General features: G+C 49.3%; 1 protein-coding gene across 2 annotated transcripts; it reads right to left on the bottom strand.

Moving 5' to 3' along the window:
* Positions 1-5,263: 5,263 nt before the first annotated feature.
* On the bottom strand, positions 5,264-18,563 carry ADIPOR1 (adiponectin receptor 1). 2 transcript variants are annotated; one of them, XM_082860702.1, is made up of 8 exons: positions 18,467-18,563; positions 12,623-12,857; positions 10,864-10,980; positions 9,668-9,839; positions 9,035-9,221; positions 7,881-8,068; positions 6,532-6,725; positions 5,264-6,185 (listed from the first exon to the last, which is right to left on the bottom strand). In XM_082860702.1, exons 2-8 carry the CDS (start codon positions 12,761-12,763, stop codon positions 6,057-6,059), a joined length of 1,128 nt encoding a protein of 375 aa, XP_082716828.1. In that variant the 5' UTR covers positions 12,764-12,857; positions 18,467-18,563; the 3' UTR covers positions 5,264-6,056. The 2 variants fall into 2 exon arrangements, with proteins under 2 accessions (XP_082716828.1, XP_082716829.1); XM_082860703.1 differs by lacking the exon at positions 18,467-18,563 and adding an exon at positions 13,271-13,321.
* Positions 18,564-20,637: the final 2,074 nt, after the last annotated feature.

The raw sequence follows: 20,637 nt of genomic DNA, 5'->3' as shown, positions 1-20,637 counted from the left end.
TCCGGCGCGGTCCCGGCGGCCGCGCGCGCTGATGACGTCACGCCCGTCCTGTCACGTGAGTGGCCACGTCACGTGACCCGCGGGTGTGCATTGCCGGCTTCTGCGAGCCTGGAGAAAGCAGCGAGGAGGGTTTGGGTGACTGGGGGCGGGGAACTGGGGGCGGAGGGGGGTTCGGGCGCGAGGGCCTGGGTGCAGCCCCAGCCAGGTGACCGGCTGAGACGATGTTCCCCAGGGCCGCGAGGCGCGGCGGACTGAGAGGATTCCAGAGCTTTCTAAGCTAAGGGGCTGACTGCAGGGCGTGTTTTACCTGACAGGTATTCAGGAGCCCTCTTACATCGAGAAAACCCACGGAGGCTTACAATTTCTTCACTTCCATTGTCCACAATGGCCTTTTCGGGCCGACCATCGCTGTGGTGAGAATCCTCTGAGTCCTTCGACCATGGACTTCAGCGTTCTCTGCATCACAGTCGGGCCTGTCATCACCACTGGGTGGTTCTCCTCTGCTTCTGCACTCCGAGACGGTTAAGTGGAAGGAACTGGCGGTCTCTAGAAGCTGCACACTGCGAGGGAGATTGCGAAGGATCTTCTTAGAAGTCCCGGGAGTCCTCGTCTCCCTATTCCGCCTCTGCTGCCTTTCACAGCTCTTGGATGCGGAGCTTCTGATTGATTTCGGCGCACTTATCTCAGTAGCTCAGAAGGGAATGAGGTTCCTTGATTCGGTTCATGTGAAGGTCCAAACCAGTTGTGTTTGTACTGTTTTCCTCTGTGGGGCCTTTGATTCTTTAGGGATAATAAAACTATAGCCAAGTGGGTAGCAGTCTCATTTTACGTAGTGTTTCCATCTCTCATATCGTATCTCTGATCTAAAATTCTCTGATTTACATATTGTGAGTGCAGGATTGGTACAAGTTTTATGGGGGGCATTTTGGAAAAGTTCACCAAAATGTGATGAATGCAGATATCCTTTAACAGCGATTTTAATAAATCTATCCTGTGTATACATTCACACACATGTAAAATGATGTGTGTGCAAGGTTGTTTGTAGATTGTATTGAAAACAAGTTTAACGCCCATCAGTAGGGGACTGGTTCAGTAACGTATAGTACATCCATACAGTTCAATACCATGAAGTTGAGAAAAGTGTGCATACTTTGCTATTAGTTGTGTAAAAGGGTTGGGGAAATATAAATAGTCGTACTTGCCTGTATATGTATAAAAATTGCATTTGGAATAATACAAAATAGAGTAGTAACATTAGTTTCTTTGGAGAGAGGAACTGGTTGGTTGGGAGACAGGGCGGGAGATTTTTTCCTCTATATTTTTATGCCTTTTGAATTTTGCATCATGTGAATTAAAAATATGTATAATTTAAATAAAAATAATCCCTTGTTTTCGGGTTGCAGAATAGCACCCAGATGCTTTAATGATATTGCCTAATTCCTGGCTGCTAAACTGAGTTTTTCCAAATATGAGAGGGAACTTAATAAAAGAGGCTTTGTTTAGAATATGCGCACTCCTTTTCCTGAGAGTAAAAGATGGAGAAACTGCTAGCAAGAAAGCCAGCACACTGTGGGAACTAGTTCAGGCTTCTGTTTTCTTCAAGGGTACAGCCCTAGCATGTTCTGAGTGCTTAAGTTGTGGGAACACAGTCCTCAAGTGAGAATATTTCGAGTCGTTTGGACATCTGACTCAGTACGCTACAGCCCAGAGTGATTCTGAGTTTCTTAAGTCCGTTGTTGGAGGGCCGTGTCTGCATGAGGTGAGTCAAATCACCCAGGTTCCACACATTGCCCTGCCTTTTTGTTTGGACTCCAGGGATGACTCTGGGTGTTTACAGCTACTGAAGGGTTTCAGTAAGGGAAAACGGGGATGTGCTGTGGAACTCTAGATCAAGTACGTAGAATATAGGTCAAATCTCTAAACCAGCTAGGCAGAGTGCATTGCATTTTTGTGCCACCAGAGTATGGCAGAAATGAGAATGTGCCTCTTAATTACTGAATGTAATCACAGCAGGGGCCCAGCTGCTGCTTTGAAATTCATCATGAATTTGCACCCAGGCCTACCTCATGCCTCCCAAGGGCTGGTTCCTGCCCCTGACCAGTGATAACACAGATACTAAGGAAGGCACTTTCTGGGGGAGATGGGACTCCTCTGTGAGCCGCTTTTACATCAAGGACTTCTCCCAAACTTTTCCAAAGGTGCTGAACCTTTCTTAGATTGCAAGACAATAGATGTTCTATAGCTACAGATTAGTCTGTTCCCTAATTGTTTACTTATTGATAGGAAGAGGATAGAGTCAGATTCTTAGCTTTTATTCTTGGCCTCTCTTTAATCAAAACTTATCAATGTTTCTGTCATCACTTACTTTTCTCCTATATTGCCTGGCACACCGCAGGTCCTCAACAAGTATTTAGGAAGTGAATGAACGATAGCATGCAGTTAGAGAAAGAAGGTAATATTCACCTGCTGCTAGTTAGCAGTTTTGGTAAAGGTAAGGGATAGTGAAATCAGGATTTTTAAATGATCTGAGGCTTTAGAACCTGGGGTTTAAGTCAGAATGATCTGGATTCAGATACTGCAATCCTGTCATCTTGTGGAAAAGTTTTGGCCTTTTGGGGCCTTAATTTCTTCATCTGTGGAATGGGATAATACCACCTACTTAACAGGGTTAAAAATAAAGACAAAATAACATGAAAAGTACAAAGAAGATGCTCAAGACATCAAAGAAGATGTCTCGCTCAGACTGTTTCCCTGGTCCTGTCTACTGGAAGATGATGAAGCACATACACATGGGGTCTCACCAATTGCTGGGGGTCTCATATTTCCTCAAGCACAACATGGATGGAGTTGGACCAGATGTGGTCTGTTTCCTTCCAGTTCTTTCTATACTAGTGGGTGCAAACTCAGATGCCTCCGGGGGCCAAGCAGGTGACCACACTGCTGGGTAGGGCCGAGGATGAACCTGAGAGTGCAGCCCTCTGTAAAGACACAGCCGCTATTGGGCCGAGGTTGACTGTTTCCAAACAGGTCACGTTTGTGAATGTTTGCGGCCTGCAGGTCAGCAGTTTTGAGACTTCTGCTATCAGCTCCCTAAGTACTTTTTTAAATTTAAAAATGTTTTGTATTAAACAGATATACTTATTATATATGCAAGAAAAAGTGATCACAGTATAAAGAATACCCAGGTATGCACCTCCAATTTAATAAATATAAGCTTTACTTTAGAAATATCCAGTATGTTACCCTGTCCTTTCCCCTTCAGAGGTAACCATTTTTCTGAATTAACATTTCCTTTTTTAAAGTATTTACCATGTTTATACCCTTAAGCTATCATTAACTTTGCACATTTCTGAACAGTACATCAGTGCAATCACACCAGATATATTACTCCAAGCAGCCCCACTCCCTCCTCCGAATCTTGAGATTCAACCATGTTGTCATCACTGTAACTAGCTCTCACTGCTAAATAGTGTTTCATCATAAGAATAAACCAAGATTTATTTTTCCACTCAAAGTTCTGGATGGTTGGCTTGTCTGCAGTATGTTGCTACTAGGCAAAGCTACAATGAATCTGTTAGTACAAGCTAAGTTTCTCAAGGGTAATGTTTTTCAGAATGTGAGTTGTGACCCATTGATGAGTTATGAAACTTAGTGGGTCAGAACCAGCATTTAAAAAAAAATTTATTTTTGGCTGTGTCACTGTGCGCGGGCTTTCTTCAGTTGCGGCAAGCAGTGGGTCACTCTTCATTGTGGTGCACGGGCTTCTCACTGCGGTGGCCTCTCTTGTTGCGGAGCACGGGCTCTAGGTGCGCGGGCTTCAGTAGTTGTGGCTTGCGGGCTCTAGAGCGCAGGCTCGGTAGTTGTGGCACACAGGCTTAGTTGCTCTGCGGCACGTGGGATCTTCCCAGACCAGGGCTCGAACCCGTGTACCCTGCGTTGGCAGGCGGATTCTCAACCACTGTGCCACCAGGGAAACCCCAGAACCAGCATTTTTTAAATGAAGTAACCTAGGATAGATATCAGATGCATCTCACATTGTATTGTTTCATGTAATGTTTGAATGTTGTAACATGTATACTCCACCATGTCCAAAGTGGTCCTATGGTTCCACCAGCAGCATCTGGTCTGCTTCACATCCATACCAACACTCAGTCTTAGGACTTTTAATTTGTGCCAATCTGGTAGGAGTAAAATGGTTTATCAGTTTGGTTTTAATTTACATTTCCCTGATTACCACCGGAGGTAGATTTGTTGGCCTAGTTGGATTAGTTTTAAAAGGATCACTTGTTCTCCTAGTTGTACAAACTTGACCCTTAAAGTGAACCCAACTCTGCAACTCAATAAGATTCCCATCTGGGGACTTCCCTGGTGGTCCAGTGGGTAAGACTCCACGCTCTCAATGCAAGGGGCCCGGGTTCGATCCCTAGTCAGGGAACTAGATCCCACATACATGCTGCAACTAAGAGTCCACATGCTGCAACTAAGAAGTCTGCATGCTGCAACGAAGATCCCTCGTGCTGCAACTAAGACCGGCGTAGCCAGAAATTAAATTAAAAAAAAAAAAAGATTCCCGTCCAATGCCTACACTAGCTCAGAAGTGACTACTGCAGGCCTTTTGCATCCAATGAACAGAACTCGTTGTCAGGCTGGGGAAAATTTGCAAAGGCACAAAAAGGCATGGAATAACCTCTTGAAGAGACCTTAATCAGGGCAGTTTTAAAAGAACTAAAGTCTAGAGTATTAATATCATGTAGTAGACCTTTGATGCTCACAAGGCAGGTATCTTCTTTTTTTTTTAAATTTTATTTATTTATTTATGGCTGTGTTGGGTCTTTGTTTCTGTGCGAGGGCTTTCTCTAGTTGTGGCGAGCGGGGGCCACTCTTCATGGCGGTGCGCGGGCCTCTCACTATCGCTGCCTCTCTTGTTGTGGAGCATAGGCTCCAGACGCGCAGGCTCAGTAGTTGTGGCTCACGGGCCTAGTTGCTCCACAGCATGTGGGATCTTCCCAGACCAGGGCTCGAACCTGTGTCCCCTGCATTAGCAGGCAGATTCTCAACCACTGCGCCACCAGGGAAGCCCGGTATCTTCTAATTACTGAACTCTACTGCAGCACGACACCAACTTCTCCAGGAAATGTCTGTGCGCTAAGTGGAGACACGTAAAGTGGCCTGGAGCAGCACGTGCTAGAAGTTCAGTTAGGCTCATTCGCTGGCCCGCACACGCCAGCCTGTCAATACCTAGGATTCAGATTTGTGCCTCAGCAGAATCTGCAATGATTTTACTGGTTTTAATCCTTTGGACTTAATCCTTTGCAAATAGCTGAGACCACACATGTTAAATCTTTGAATGCCAAGTGTCTTCTGTACTCTTTTATTATCATCATAGTCTTTGCATCAAGATACATAGCAATGATAGCAGGTTTCTTTTTAAAGCTTAGTATTAAATATTAAATATCTTTCCCCACTTTAATTTTACATTACTCTGCCAAGAAAACATTAAAACTCAAGTTATTTGAAGCCTGGACACACTTCCATGATTAGCCAGCTGTGTAAAAGTTGGTGGCTTTGCTCTTCCTGCTGTGTGAGCAAGTCCAGGCCCTAGAAAGATGGACGAGGTTGTAACTGTTTCTCAAAAGTGTGCTACAAAAACGGATGGCCTGTTGTAAGCCAGGTTACAAAGTCAAGACAGGGGTGAGGGAGGGACAGTTTCTTCCAGAAACAGAATTTCTGAAGAGTCCCAGTCCATCATTTTTCCCCAGAACGGCTGGAGGAGGGGTAAACTCTCAACATGAGCTTCAAAGCCCCGTCTCTGTGAGGGGACAGTAGTCGCCTTACCGAGGGGCGTGCGGCCACGTCTGCCCATCCCCACTGCTCTCAGCGAGGGAATGGAGAGTTTATTGCCCAGTGAGTGTGAAGTGGGCTGAAGCTCGGTTGGTTCTGAATTCTCTAAGAGGTTTCTTCTAGAAACAAGACAACTCAGACTCTTCCTCTCACTTCAGCAAAGAAGTTATTTTAAAAGCACTTGGGAAGTTCCTGCTGTGCCCTTGCGGGGCGGCTCAGAGGAGGGAGTCGTCAGTACAGCCCCCTTCCAGGCCGTATCGGAACTCCTGAAGGTTGGAGACCCCGTAGAAGTGGACGAAGGCGGCTGCCACCACCAGGACGTGGAAGATCTGATGAGACTGGAACTGCAGGGACACAAGAGAGGGGCCTCAGGGTGACGGCACGGAAGGCTGGAGGCAGTGGAGAAGGCACTCGCCTCTCCTCGTTCCTCCCTAAAGTTTTTTACGTCATAAAAGTGATAGATTTGTTGGAGAAAAAAAATTTTTAAGCCCTGTCAGGGATACGCCAAAATGTTACTATCGGTCACTCCCCTCCCCGCCATTCTCCCACCTACATGCATGGACATGCATGTAGGAACTCGTGTGCACCCCCAGACACTACCTGACCCATGTCTCTCACTGCCTCTGACTCCGAGCTCTACCTGTGGGCCAGTCTCACCACCACAGGCCCCACTGAAGTGTCGTTTCTTACCCATATGTCGAATTTTCCAGGGAAGAAGCGCTCAGGAATCCGCGCGGCATAAAGGCCGGCTCCGGTGATGTACATCACAGCCATGAGGAAGAACCAGCCCATCTGGCCCACCGTGGTGGCCTTGACAAAGCCCTCTGCGATTGTAAAGTGCATGGTGGGCACGACGCCGCTCAAGCCAAGCCCCAGGAACACCCCTGAACAAAGCAGACACAAGAGTGTCAGGCATGGAAACAGTACCGCTTGGAAGGCACTGCTGTCTCACTCTGATGAGCTACTTTCTGGTAAACAGTACACGTTTATTGGAAATTTAGCGCAAGATGGAGAACACTCAGCAGACACTTCTTTAACATTCAGAATGGGAAGAAGGCTGTGTAGATGCTGATATAGCTATTCCCTCCTAAGGAGCGCCAAGAACAAACGTCTCACATTCTTCACTATCCGTGAAACAGCCGAGGCGACCATGTAGGTCAGAACTTCCTGATGGCTGCCTTGGGTACAGAACCGACATGGTGAGGCCTCAGGTAGTTTGCCAGCCAGGGAGGAGCAAGACAGGTTTCCCATTAAGGTCAGGACCCTGACCTCCTGAGGAGACAGAGAGACCCAGACTGGAAGTCGTCAGTGGCCACTGGACACAAAGTAAGTAAACGGACGGACAGAACGGGTGCCGGCTCAACACCACGGCCGTACACGCAACCACAGGGCAGGGACTGCCTCTCCGTTTCTGCAGACGGCCTTGGTAAAGCATCAGTCTGGCACATGGTCGGCACCTGATGAATACTTAATTATTTTAAATGAAGGTTAAAACGCAGCAGATGTTAAGTCTAAAGGGACCGAAGACTAGTGCTAATCGATGTGTTGCTGCGAGTAATAAAGCTCGAGTCTGGATGAGACAACAGGAAGATGTTTATGCTCACAGCCATCATGTTACTTGGTAGCAGTGTTTATGCCCAAGGTATTTCACTTGCCAAGCCAAGCCTTCCATCCCTTAGTAAAGTAACTTCGGGTGGTTTAATTTTAGCCCCGTGGTTTGAGCTCAGCGACCCTCAGGTTACTAAAATGACTGCTTTGTACATTTTTTAACTTCCTCAAACCAAATATAAGAGCAGTCATTTCTATACTTGTAGCTCATTGACCAGGTTGGTAATTATCTGTCCTATTAACATTTTACTGAAATAGTATGAAACCTGGGGGAGAACTGAGCTTTGAAAATACACGCTGTTTTGAAAGTTCTAAACACAGATCAGTTCTAAACACAGATCAGTTCTAAACACAGGTCAGGGCCCAGGGTTGACCCCCTTGGACTCAAGGTCCAAATACCTATGAGGTTTCCGCTCTGTCTTCCGACCCACCTGCTCTTGTCTGCCGGTGCTTAGGAGTGGCAAACCGGTCCCACTGGGCCACAATGATGGCAGAGATGCCCAGGACACAGACGCTGGAGAGGTAGATGAGCCGTGGCTGCGGGGAGCAGTAGAAGGAGTAATAGAGCCAGGGCACGAAGCTCCCCATGATGAGCAGGGCGATCCCTGAGTAGTCCAGCCTGAAAAAAGCCACAGAATGAGCGGAGCGGTGGGAGAAGTGAAGAGCTCCTAGGGCTTTCTGTTCTCCAGCGGCTCTCAGACGTGACCGCCCCCAGCCCCTCACTTCCCATACGATCTGTCCTATATCCTGAATAAAAACCCCATGAGGTCAAGCACTTCTATTTTGCAGTGGAAAAGTCTGAACTGTATCCCTTTCCCCTGGCTGTGAACAGCTACATCCCCCTCATGGATACTTAAATTCAGGAATTCCGCCATATTCCAGCCAGTCTCCAGCTTCCACGCAGGAAGGGCTCTGAGTATTCCCCAGTTCGGATAGGTTGAGTTCTAAAAACAAAACCCTTAAATTGGGAGTATTATTAAGGTGTACTGTTCTGTTTTAGTCGACTTCTTAAAGATAAAAATGTATTCTTGTTACCGGTGTTACTGAGAAAAACAAAATAACTCACCATCACCTCCAAAACCACCACCACCAACAACAAAAAAAGCAAACAAACAGAACTCCAGGCTCAGAACTGGGGAATAAGGGGAGCCTTAGAGGATGGACATCTGGGGCTTCCAGCAATAGGCGGGCAGCAAAGATAAGCTTCACTGGACCAGTGGGTCGGAGCTCTAGCAGGACGGAGCACAGAAACTTTGCCACGCCCTGAACGGCTTGGGCCACCAGGAAGGTAGGACAGGACTGGGTACTCGGTCCGAGAGAGCAGCCCACTGGTACTCCAAGTTTCACAAAGGGCAGCACTGCACAGGGAGAAAATATACCCACAACTGGGCTCCATCTGTTGAGGAGGCTGCAGTGAAACTTCTCATGAAGGACTTAAGAGAAAAGTTTCCTGATCCTCTTATACCAGCAAAACAGAAAGCCCTTCCTCTGGCACATCAGGGAATCTTTAGGAGTTGCTGGAGTTTCCAGGACGCTGCCAGGACCTGGATCACAAGGTGTCCCTACCGACGTTCTTCTCACTCACTTGGAAAAGGTCCGAGAGACCTTCTCTGAGTGACAATAGACGGTGTGAAAGAGCCAGGAGAAGCTGAGGCAGAGCACCGCGCCCAGGAAGAACATCCCGAACACCACCTTCTCCTGAAGGGGGGCCATGAAGTACATGTTTGGTCTCAGCATGGTCAGGATTCCCAGAAAGAGAAACAGCACAAAACCTACAGGACGGAGAGAAAAGAGGCCTGAGGAAAAAGGGAACGTGTGATGATTTAAGCCAGCATTAAAGCTACAGGCTGAGCTGTGGGCACCGCAGTCGACAACTTCCGGAGAAAACGGCACCCGTCACACAAACCCAGACAGAAAGAGCATCCTCTGAAATGCTGGCGTTTTGTTTCTACCGCGGGGACTGTGAAGTGGGAGGAGCTGCCTGCACCGGGGATGGTTCTGACCACAGAGGACGTCATCTCCTCCGCTTCTAGGCCCCCCCACCCCCGCCTTACAGACCAGCGACGAAGGGCCCAGCAAGCTCACTGGTAGTTTAAAGGCACGATGCCAGCTGTCAAACTGTCACAACAACGTTGCTTTTCTTTCCCATGGACAAAGGCTGTACAAGTGCTGGCGTTTAAGGAGACAGAAAGTCCAATCCTCCACCCATACCACTCACCAAGCAGGTGGGTCCAGATGTTGCCGGTCTCCGTGTGGATGCGGAAGATGCTCTGGAAGCAGGCGCGGAAGGAGGGCATGGGCGGCCTGTGGCCGTGCAACAGGTAGTCGTTGTCCTGCAGCCAGTCGGGGAGCACGTCGTATGGGATGACCCTCCAGCGCCCCTCCCAGACCTGCAACCACACACTCTCTGAGCAGGGCCCCGAGGACGCGAGCCGCCCCAAGGACAAGGGGTGAAGGAGAGCGTCAGCCTGGCTCCAGAGGGGCCCAGGGAACGGTGGGGCCAGCCTGAGGCCAGAGAAGCCAAGACACAGCACGAGCGAGGCCGCCCCAGGACCGACGACTCGTGAATGGCTTTGTTCTGTGTCATGATAGTTCACCTGGATATGCTTAGGTAAGTAGATAAGTGTTTCTCAGTCTTTAAAGAGAATATGGCAGGACCTCCCTTCAGCTACTTGAGTTTTAAAATTCAGTAGATGTAGTCAATGAAAACAAGGAAATAGAAATTATATATATGGTTTTAAAAATATACATTTACCCCTCTGCCCTCTGCCCCCGGAGACTCTGGTGGCCGCCTGTCCATCCTTTCCCCCCTTTAGATACTACGTTCTCACTGGGTTGAGCCTATGACTTTTCAAAGCAGGGCTTCTTAACCTGGGACGTATGGACAATGGACTGTGTTGGAAATTTGGATGGAAAAAAATTTTTATTTTCAATCATTTCTAACTAAATTTAACATTTCCCCCAGTTGTTAAGTGTGAGCAAGTCTAGTATTAGAATTTGTGACTCTGTCACCAATAGAAATCACAGATATTTTCATACACTAGTTTTGCAGATATCAAAATATTATTTCTACTGATTACCACTTAGAAATGATAAATTCTAATAAAATACATTATAGCTTGTCATGCATAGCTAACGTATTAATAAAGGTGCCGTGTTACTATATCACATTCTAACATTTTGATGACTGCCAAAGGGACTGATAGCAAAAACAGGTAAGAACTCCTGTTTTAGAATATATTCTGAGCAACGCCAACACAGTAGGCAGTAAAAATTTAGCCAGATTCCCCTTGATTTACTTCACCGTAAAGGAAAGCAAGCCCACGCACAGGAGCGAAAGCTCTTCCCCCCAGGGCGTGCCCGCCAGGTGCGGGGAGCCCAGGTGAGCCTGCCCTCCCCGTTCCAGGACAGGACCTTGTACACAAACTCCTCCATCTTCTCCATGGCATGGTGGGCTTGCAGGGGCAGCGTCAGCACCCGCACCTCCTCCTCCTCTTCCTGAGGCACTGCACGTGCCCGCTCCTCTTCGGCCTGCAGGAACGAAGGAAACACACACACACCCCAGGAGTTCCCTAGTCCAGAGTGAGCGATCCAGAGAAACCCCAACTCACTGCTCTCTGCCCAGCGTCTCTCCCACACACCGGCCTTGTGGCCTTTTCTCCTACGGCATGACAGTGCACGAGTTTACAACTCCGTAAATGCTGGAGCGAAAGCCCAACGCAGCACATGGGGGACAGACGGATGGAGACTGGCACTCGAGGCACACGGGACTAGCGCACCAGGCCTACATGCTCTGCAAGTCCCAAAAGCCCACCCTTATCGCTAACACTGCAGTTCTGAACTTGCCCCATTTTCCCGAATATTTCTCTCTTCCAGATCACTGAATGCTCAAAAGAATGAAAAAGACGGAGTTTCAGAGATTCCCCTAACAATTTAAATCTGTGCAGTTCTCTGTTCACTGGCTCTGGGGGTGCCACGGCGACTGAAACTCTGCACACAGCAGCTCCCAGGAGGAGCAGGGCCTCAGAACTGGTTCCGGAAAGAAGCTGCAGGCCCTCCTGAGCTGCACAGAAGCCTGACACACAGTGTGCAGTCCGACAGCCCTCGCCTCCCAAGGAGAGGCTCCGGGCCGTGTGCGGGCAGCTCCTCCTCCCGGCTGTTCTTTCCCCTGTGATGCTTCCTCTTAGATTTCGCGACACAGACTGATGCAGACCCCTCTCCCCCTCCGTAACGGAGTCCTTGGTTTCACTCAGGGTGGCAATGCTACCGCAATTTTGCTCGGGCAAAATGAAAAGACCACACCGATGTGCATGAAGCGCTGCCAGGTGCTTTCAGGAAGGGTGGGCCCTGCTCCCCCAGCCCCGCCCCTCGGTGACACAGTAAGAATGAGATGGAAGAGCAGGACAGGTGCCTCCCGGGTGCAGCGTCCATACCAGCCTGTGGCGGCTACTTCCAAAACTCTCTCTCTACGAGAGAGACTTCCACCTTGTCAAAGCTACACGTTGGCTTTTTTTAAACATCTTTATTGGAGTATAACTGCTTTACACTGTTGTGTTAGCTTCTGCTGTATAACAAAGTGAATCAGCTATACATATACATACATCCCCATATCTCCTCCCTCCCACCCTCCCTATCCCACCTCTTTAGGTGGTCACAAAGCACCGAGCTGATCTCCCTATGCTATGCGGCTGCTTCCCACTAGCTATCTGTTTTACGTTTGGTAGTGTATATATGTCCATGCCACTCTCTCACTTCGTCCCAGCTTCCCCTTCCCCCTCTCCGTGTCCCCAAGTCCATTCTCTATGTCTGCGTCTTTATTCCTGTCCTGCCCCTAGGTTCTTCAGAACCATTTTTTTTAGGTTCCATATATATGTGTTAGCATACAGTATTTGTTTTTCTCTTTCTGGCTTACTTCACTCGCTACAGGGGTTTTTGTTTGTTCATTATACGAAGCCCAGCCTAATCTTGCCTGACTGCTTCCTTGCTTCAACCACAGACAGGCACTGGCCACTTGCAGGATTTCAGGTCTTGTGCTAAGCACTGGGGTATAAGCAACCGCTTAGTGGGAAAAACAGATAAAAAGAGCTACACTACAGCGTGATGAGGACTGGGGTCGGGAGAGTCCCTTTGGGAGACCAACAGGGGAGAGGCGGGCCCTGGGGGGACAACTTACTTTGGTTGGGCTGGCGACGCCCCGCTTGCCCTGCTCCTCTAGCAGGGGGCCCAGCTCAGCCAGCTCCACTGTGTCCGCCTCCCTGTTCCCGGCAGGAGCCCCACTGCCCTGGGCCACCACAGGTCCTTTGTGAGAAGACATCTGGCTGGTACCTCAATGCTCTGCGGCTTCAGCTTGGGGAAAGGGTGGGGTCTCTCGGCCCCAGGGGGCAGAGAGTTCCTTGTGATGGAAGACACTGAAAGCAAACACAAACACCAAACACAATACACAGGGACTAAGACACAGCCCCTGGACTCACAGCCCCTCCAGTCCTCGAGGCCAGTTAAGTGCTTTTGTTCTCCTCTTAACTATCACCCTTTACTTGGAACCTCACTAATCTTAAAGATAAGGCTGAAAACCTAGTTGCTTGCCTCCAAAGGATTTGGTTTTTGCACCAAACGGTCACCACAGAAGAACAGCTACCCACCCGCAAGTCCCTCCCACGCGCACAGAGCGGAGTTTAGCCCACCAGCCCCAGAGCTAGTCTGCCCTGCAAAGTCCTGGCCCTGAGACTCAGGAGGCAGACGAGGAGGCCGACACCTGCTGTGACCGCTGCGAGGCCCCCGGCTTAGACTGAGCTAACTGCCGACTGAACTCGGTGGGCCTTACCTACAAATGCTGACACGTGTGCCTCGCACACAAAAGGAACTCGGCTGTGGGCTAGGTGCCCAGCGGTTAGTTTCTCTGCCAGGTCTACTACTTCTCTTATAGGATCACAGCCCGGGTTCGACACCTGGACAGCAAGCTTTCCACACAGCCGCCCCTCACAGCAGCAATAACTTGCCTGGATGCGGGAGGCTGAAGGCAGGAGGCAGCCCAGCCTTGCCCTCTGCCACCAAACAACCGGCTCAGCGAGTTGTCCCAGTAGCCATAGCTGATGACCTACGCCCCACTCAGACGAGTTTTTCAGAGACCTGAGACAGGCACATAGATCCTGTAAGGAAGCAGTCTTTAATCAGGTCCCAGGGAGATGAAGGCGTATGGAAAGGAGGGGAAAAGTGCCCCAAGATTTCCAGCGCCGCAACAAAGGCGTTTCCTGCTCGCAGCAGGAGGAGCCAGAATATCCACATTTTCTTGCACTGGGGTCACCTGAGCCCCGAAAAGCACAGGGCAGTGCAAAGAGAGCCAGGCAACACCTGCACTCGGGGCGAGCTGCATGACAGGGAGGAAACGGAAGCTCGGGCAACCCACACCTTTCCTATGGGCAGTCAGCACAGCCCTGCGCACCGTGTCCGTCCCCGGTGGCTGTTCACAGACATCCACCTTTGGCATCTTGTACCAGTTCTTTGTTTACCCAACAGTGATCTCAATTCCTTCTCAGGGATTATCATGCGATATATGCAGTCAGGTGAGGGCAATCCTCAAGTTTGAAAACAGTCATGCTACGCTCAACACACAAGCACAGCTGAAAGCTACTGGCAGAGCTGGTTCAAGAGAACAGACGCCCATAACTCAGTGCACGCAGACCTGTCTTCGGTGTCAACACACAGGCAGTTCCTCTTCCTCCAAATGTGCAAGACTCTGACAAGAGAGACGCCAGCCCATAGTCATAGCCAACAACTGAGCCCAAGGAGAACAGGAAATTGGAGGCCTCTGAAACCTCAAGAGATAGGCAACCCACGTAAGCAGAAACATTGGGAAATCTTTCTCAATAAGCTGACCACAAAACATATTTCCTCAAAGTGAAGTACTACTGAATAAACAGCTTAAATAAGAAATAATTTATACTGGGGCAAAAACATAAATAGCTTTGGGCATCTTGGAGAAGTCTGAAAAGGGGAATATACTCAGCTATTCTAGAATACTGCTGCCAGTATTTGAGGGGTGGCCACTAAGGCTTAAGCCAGATATATAGATACAGATATTCTCGGGTTCTGGGATACAACACTACATGGATCACAAATTTATACATATCCCTGATTTTGGTCAGAACACGTATTTCAAAATGAATGAATGAATGAATGAATGAATGAGGCAGCATTCCAGCAAGAAGCATACGACCTATTAGCTTCTGTTGCTAGCTAAGGGTTTATGGACTTGTGCTTGTAGGGCTTCCTCCTGTCCCTCTCCCCAGGGTAAGCCAACACATTCACTGAATACTTAACAAATGTATTTAGGGCCAGCACCCTAAGGCACTTTAAGGTACTGTGCAAAATACAAAGTTGAACAAGTTAAGTCATTGTCTTGGAAGAGCCTGTAATCAGATGGCATAAGGTAATTTGTGATATGTACAAAACAAGTGATACAACTGCACTGCTCCAGGAGGACAGTGGACAGAGAACCCCTAAACTAGGATGGCCACACACTAAGTTCAGTTACTTTGAGTGCTGTCATGTCACCACAGTGAGCAAAGTCCACTGCCCAGCTGGGTCTTCTAAACTGTAACAACACAGGGACAGGAAAGGGAGAGAGAGGGGTCGGAGGTGTGGCAAGAAAGAAAAACCAATGATGAATGCTAGGACCTGAAAATATCACTTGACAGCGTGGGCCACTCACAAACAGCTGGGAATTACTGCAAGCAAGCGTTTCAGTTTCTACTATATACCACCAGCCTCCGCCCCTAAAGTGTTAAGACTGACTCTGGGAACCTCAGGAGAGCCGAAGGTACTTCAGCTTTCTACTAGCCTTCCTATCCTTACCTATTTTAGAGGAAACATATTTTCCCTCAAACTCACCACACCCAATATAGCAATTATAATTGGGCCAGACTGCACTGAGTGCATTTTTGATGGGATTTCTTCAATTCACGCTGATAAATCTTTACCACTAAGCTTTCCAGCTGGATAACCCTATGACACTAGAGAATAAAGCTGTGGAGGCGGGGAGGCGCTTGTGCTCCTATAAATAAGATCATCTGGTGCCAAACTAGGGAAAGGACTGATTCTTAACTGCCAGCATTTACTGGTGAGTTTATTTAGCTCACACTTTTGGAGACATTTATTTTGTGAACCAGTTCCCAAGTTTTCCAGGCTACAGCACACTCCTTCCCTGGAGTCAAAGGCACAAAACTTCTTCTAGGAGTTTTTAATCTGGGGTCCCTGGGCGCTCAGAGGTTCCATGGGTAAGCTCCATCTTAGGGCTACATGACTCACATTGTTCTAAAGCAAGGCTAGCCTAGCAGTAAAGACAAAGAACACAGCCATCTTCTCCTCTATCTGCTCTCTTTCTTAGGGAAGGTGCTTTCATAGCACTGCTGGGGGGTAAATGAGTCAAGGCAAAGACTTATGTTTGAAAACTATCAAATTGCAGTAAGGGAGCCTCAGCTTTCCTATTTGATCACAGTGTCACTGACTTAGAGTCTGCAGCGAAAAATCACAACGTAGCTTTCTTTGTAGCTCTTCTCCAGATAAAGCTATCCCAACAGAAGGGGTCTGTTTTTTTTGATCCCAGAGACAGGTAAGCTTTTCAAATGCCATGACAAAAAGAAAAAAAGTAAAGTATACAGGAATATGAAGGCGTTTCGTACCAGTCCTTGTTTTTAATACCTGGCTTTTAAGTAAATTACACATATATGGCCACTATAGTTACACATTATAGTGATAACTTTATACTGTGAAAGCCCCGATGAAACAAAAGCAAACTAGGTGCAAGTCTAAAAGCCAATCACTTGGAATCAGTTTGCCTAGAGGGCACTTTCAAGGATCTCTTCAATCCAAGATAGCTAAAACTTTATGAACATTAATCACGTCCCCAACATTTCTGAGCGGGAAAAGGGAATCAACTTTGAGTTCAGTGAGAGGAACAAAGTCCAGTGGGTGCCACGAGGGACAAATGGACATTAAGGACAAAATGTAACAACTTTGATGAGTACCAGCACCAGAAAATACCCCACTAGTATTAATAAAGCGTCTGGATTTAAAGATGACTGTTTAGTTCACCAGCATGATCACAAGTAGATGGGACAGGAGACTATAGCAAGCGCGTTAAAGACTTTCCTTGTGGCTTTATCGTGAAGGAGTCAAGGAGATTTCTTAGGGAAAAATAGAGAAAAAACTTTCGGGCCGAGAACGAAGTGCAAATGTCTTTTATCCATCTGCGAATACCATTGATTATACACAACACGCGTGGCACTGTCCGGCTACAGAGAAGGCAAAGAGACCAGTTAGTGGCTTCGCATGGCTGCTGGCCTCTATTTTAAGAGGAGGCAGTAACTTCTGTTTTCTACTAAAACCACTACAAAGCTAAATGCCATAAAGTGCTGGAGGAATTCAGAAGAAAAGCTCAATTTTAGTTGGAATAATCAGGAAAGGTATGGTGGAAGATTTTAAGAAAGGATCTTGATAGGTAAAAATGCAATCCAGGCATTCCAGAAGGGTAGTGCTATGAACCTAGGCAGGCTTGAAAGAACAAAGTCCCCAGGGCAGTGAATAATCCACCTTCCATAAGGAAGTCTTGGAAAGGTAAAGTGAGGCCAGACTTAAGAAACTGGAGACAGCCTAAAAGCCTACCTACGGTGGTGCACTTTATCCATTAGCAATGGGGAGCCTACCGGGTTAAGGCTGCGCCCTTGTCTGAGTTTCCTTCCTAGTCGCAGGCAAAGTGTTTGCTTAAAATTTGTTTATCCCCTGGGGATCATGTAATTTCTTGGCCACTGAGCATGGAATGCTTTCAGATTCTACTCAGAAGTTAGGGATAGTTTTGTGGAGGTCTAACCCTAAGACGTTGCTCACAGGGAACAAGATTGATTCCCCAGGTATCAACCACTATAAGGTAACACAGAAGTTACTCCTGAGATGAAGAAACTTAGTGGCTGCAAGCTGGGAACTATAACCCTGACGCTGCAACCTGCTTGACACCACCCTGCCTAAGTTCCTAGTACTGTATGGATGCTACAAAACCTAAGGAACAACAGTTGCTCCATCACCGGCGCCGCAACCCCAATAAGAGAGAAAAGCTGGAGACAGATCCCAAGATCACTTCATTCCAGAAAAGAACCAGCCATTATAGCGCTCGCTTGAGTTAAGCCAGTGGCCTATATAGTCCCTGCTGTGTTTTCTAGCCTTTCTTCTACATACTGGGGGGAAACTGGTTAATCCAGCTAAGTACTTGGTAAGCCTCCTGTTGCTCCTCTGACACCTGCAACTATGTAAATGAAATTCGCCTTGTCAGTTTCCCTTTCGCCAATGTAGCACCAGAAACCGAGGAGAAACATACCTATTTTCTTCAAACTCGAAGGCTTGACCAAAAATCTCAAACATAGGATGGCATCAATGAGAGATTTCTGAGGGAATGAAATTTCGTTTCTCCCTAACGTACTTTAGGTTTTGCTCACATTGCAGCTTTTGGGACTACCTTAAACAAAGGCAAATTGTCCACCAACGTCCCCTTCTCCCCCATCAAGGTGGGCGCACACTCACGGTCTAGGAACCTTGGAGCTCCTCAGGCCACCACAGGCGGGTACTCCCAGCCGAGAGGCGGTTCCGCGACCCAGGCCTGCAGCCCCTCCGCGCTGGCCTCGCGCGGCGTTGGGACCAGGCTCAGCTCCGGCCTGGCGGGCCCGAGTCGGAGCCCAAATCCGGACGTCTCACCCCGACGACTGGGAGGCACGGCAGCCACCGCGGCTGTTGGCAGCGGGGGACGCGGCGCGCACGGGAGGGGCCACGAACGTGGACACCCGACGCGGAGTGGCCGGAGGCGCGGCCGGCTTCGGGCGGGGGTCTCGGGGCCCTGGGAGTCCTCGGGACGCCCGGGCAGGCCGGCTCCACGGCTGCCGCCTCAGGCCCACGCCGAGGTTCCCGGGGGTCCTCGCGCTCCGGTCGACCCCCGCCCTCCCACCCGCTCGCCGCGGAGCCCCGGGAAACTTACGGCGGGCGGCGGGCTCTGCTCGGGGCCGCGGACCCCGCGCTACATCCCGCGGCGCTAGAGACGGCCTGTGGCCGAGCGGCCCGAATCTTCTGCGCCCTCCCCGCGCCGGAAGGGGCGCGCAACCGCACGGCGTCACCTCCGCGGGAGCGTCACGTCATCACGGGCGCTCCGCCCCCTTGGCCTCAGCGAGGCCCAATCACAGGCCGGCTTCTCAGCCCCGCCCAGAGCGGGACCCGCCCCTCCATCTAGCCCCGCTCCCTCCAGCCCGACAATCTTTCCTCAGTCCCAATCACAGGCCCGCTCCCTCGGCCCCGCCTCCCCATCGCGGGTCCCCGCCCCTCCTGACGGCCCCCGCCCCCTCCGCGGCTCGGCGGTGCCTCAAGTCCCAATCGCAGGTCCTCTCCCCTCGGCCCCGCCTCCTGCGCTCGGGCCCCGCCCCCTCGCTCTGCTCCAATCGTAAAAACCCCCTCTCAAGGCCTTGCGGGGACCACGCCCCCAAGCTGCAAACTAGGGCGCGTGATGGGGATGGAATTTCAGGGAATTAGACCGAACCCTGCGAAGGAATGCCGAATTTCCTACCCTGCACCTTGTCCTCTAGGCTGGGCACTTCTTAATCTCTCTTTTTCAACCTCATGGCTCCTCCCTCCCTTCCGTAAATATTTACTGAGCGCCAGTCGTGTGCGAGGCACGAGGCAGGCAGGCTCCTGGTTAGAAACAGCGCGGCGGCGCTGACTGGTCTTCCTCGGGGACTCCCTGCTCCGCCCCGGGCTCCCGCTGCGGCCAGAAGGCGACCGCGGGGTGCTGCAGCCCTCGCCTGGGCGACTGACACTTCTCACTTCTCCCAAGGCTGGTACGTGACCAGTCTATTCTAGATGCAGAGAGAAGGTACTTTAGTATGATCCTGTATGGATGCTTCAGGGCAGTGGGATTAATTCTGGCGCTGGTTAAAAGCGTAGCAGGCTCTGGAGTCACATAGACCCAGGCTTCTGTCCCTGGCCAGGCTCTCACCTTGAGCACGTTACCGAACGCTCCACATCATAAGTACCTTGTCTGAAAAACAGGAATAAAATAGTGCTGTTTCACGGGCTCTTTGTCAGGATTGAGATAATTTATGCAGGCTCTTAGTTTGATGCTTGGCAAATCGTAAATGCTTCACAAACCTTAGCTATTATGTGCTGCCCGCTGTATAAAACCCTCAGAAACGTGTGCTGTCCACAGGACTGAGTGTGTTTCTCAGCATGGCGTTACCAGGCTCTTACCTGCTCCCAGGCCTCGTCTTCCTCCACTTTCCCTCTGGCATTTGGGCCTCAATGAACTTGCCTGGTTCTCCAAATATGAACTTCTCTTCTGCTCCTCAGGCTTTTGCACATGCTGGTCTTTCTGTTGGATTGCTCATGCCCCCATTCTCTGCCAAAGGATCCAAGCAACTTACAATTCCCAGTTCTAGGTTTGGCTTTGGATTGAGACAATCCTAGCTTCATATTCAGGCTCTGCCAGCCACTGACCAGCTGTATGACCTTCTGCATATCCTTAATCTCAGACTCACAGGATTATAATAAGGATTCAATTACACAATGATCATTTAGCACAGCACCTGCTACGAGGCTGTTAACTAAAAAACTTTTTTTCTTCTCTTCCTCCTTCTCAGAATCTTTTCCAAACCCTTCCCATCTGCACCTTGTATCTCTTCTATAGTATTAACCACACTGTGTTGTAATTATTTATCGCTGTCTTACTCTAGAAGATGAGTTGTTTGGGGTCTAAGAACAGTCTTGGGCATGGTTGAATCCTCAGGACCTAGCACAGTGCTTGGCATGTGGCAGGACCTTAATGTTTGTATATTGAGTGGATAAGGCAGGAACCCGTGCGAGACAAGGAATGAGCTTCTGTGTGGGAAAGTCTCTTTGCTGGGCTGCTTCACTGTGTGAGCCCAACAACCCTAGGCAAGATTTTCCTTTTTGGAGGTGAGGTAGCCGAGTGTGTCTCACAGAGCCCAGTACACACACACACCAGCTGATCAAGACATGTCTGATGGAATACCAGTAACACAATTTAGTGATGGTTCTACCCTGGGGAGCGTCCACAAGCCTTTCTTCCAGGGGCCCCAGGGGAAGCAGTACGCAGTTCCATGCAGAAAAACAATGCCGACCTTCCTCCTGACCTGATGCATT

This window comes from Leucopleurus acutus, assembly GCF_964270905.1.
Source record: "Leucopleurus acutus genome assembly, chromosome: 2".
Taxonomy (NCBI): domain Eukaryota; kingdom Metazoa; phylum Chordata; class Mammalia; order Artiodactyla; family Delphinidae; genus Leucopleurus; species Leucopleurus acutus.
Note: the sequence above shows the minus strand (reverse complement) of the source record. Positions and strands in the feature narration are given on the sequence as shown.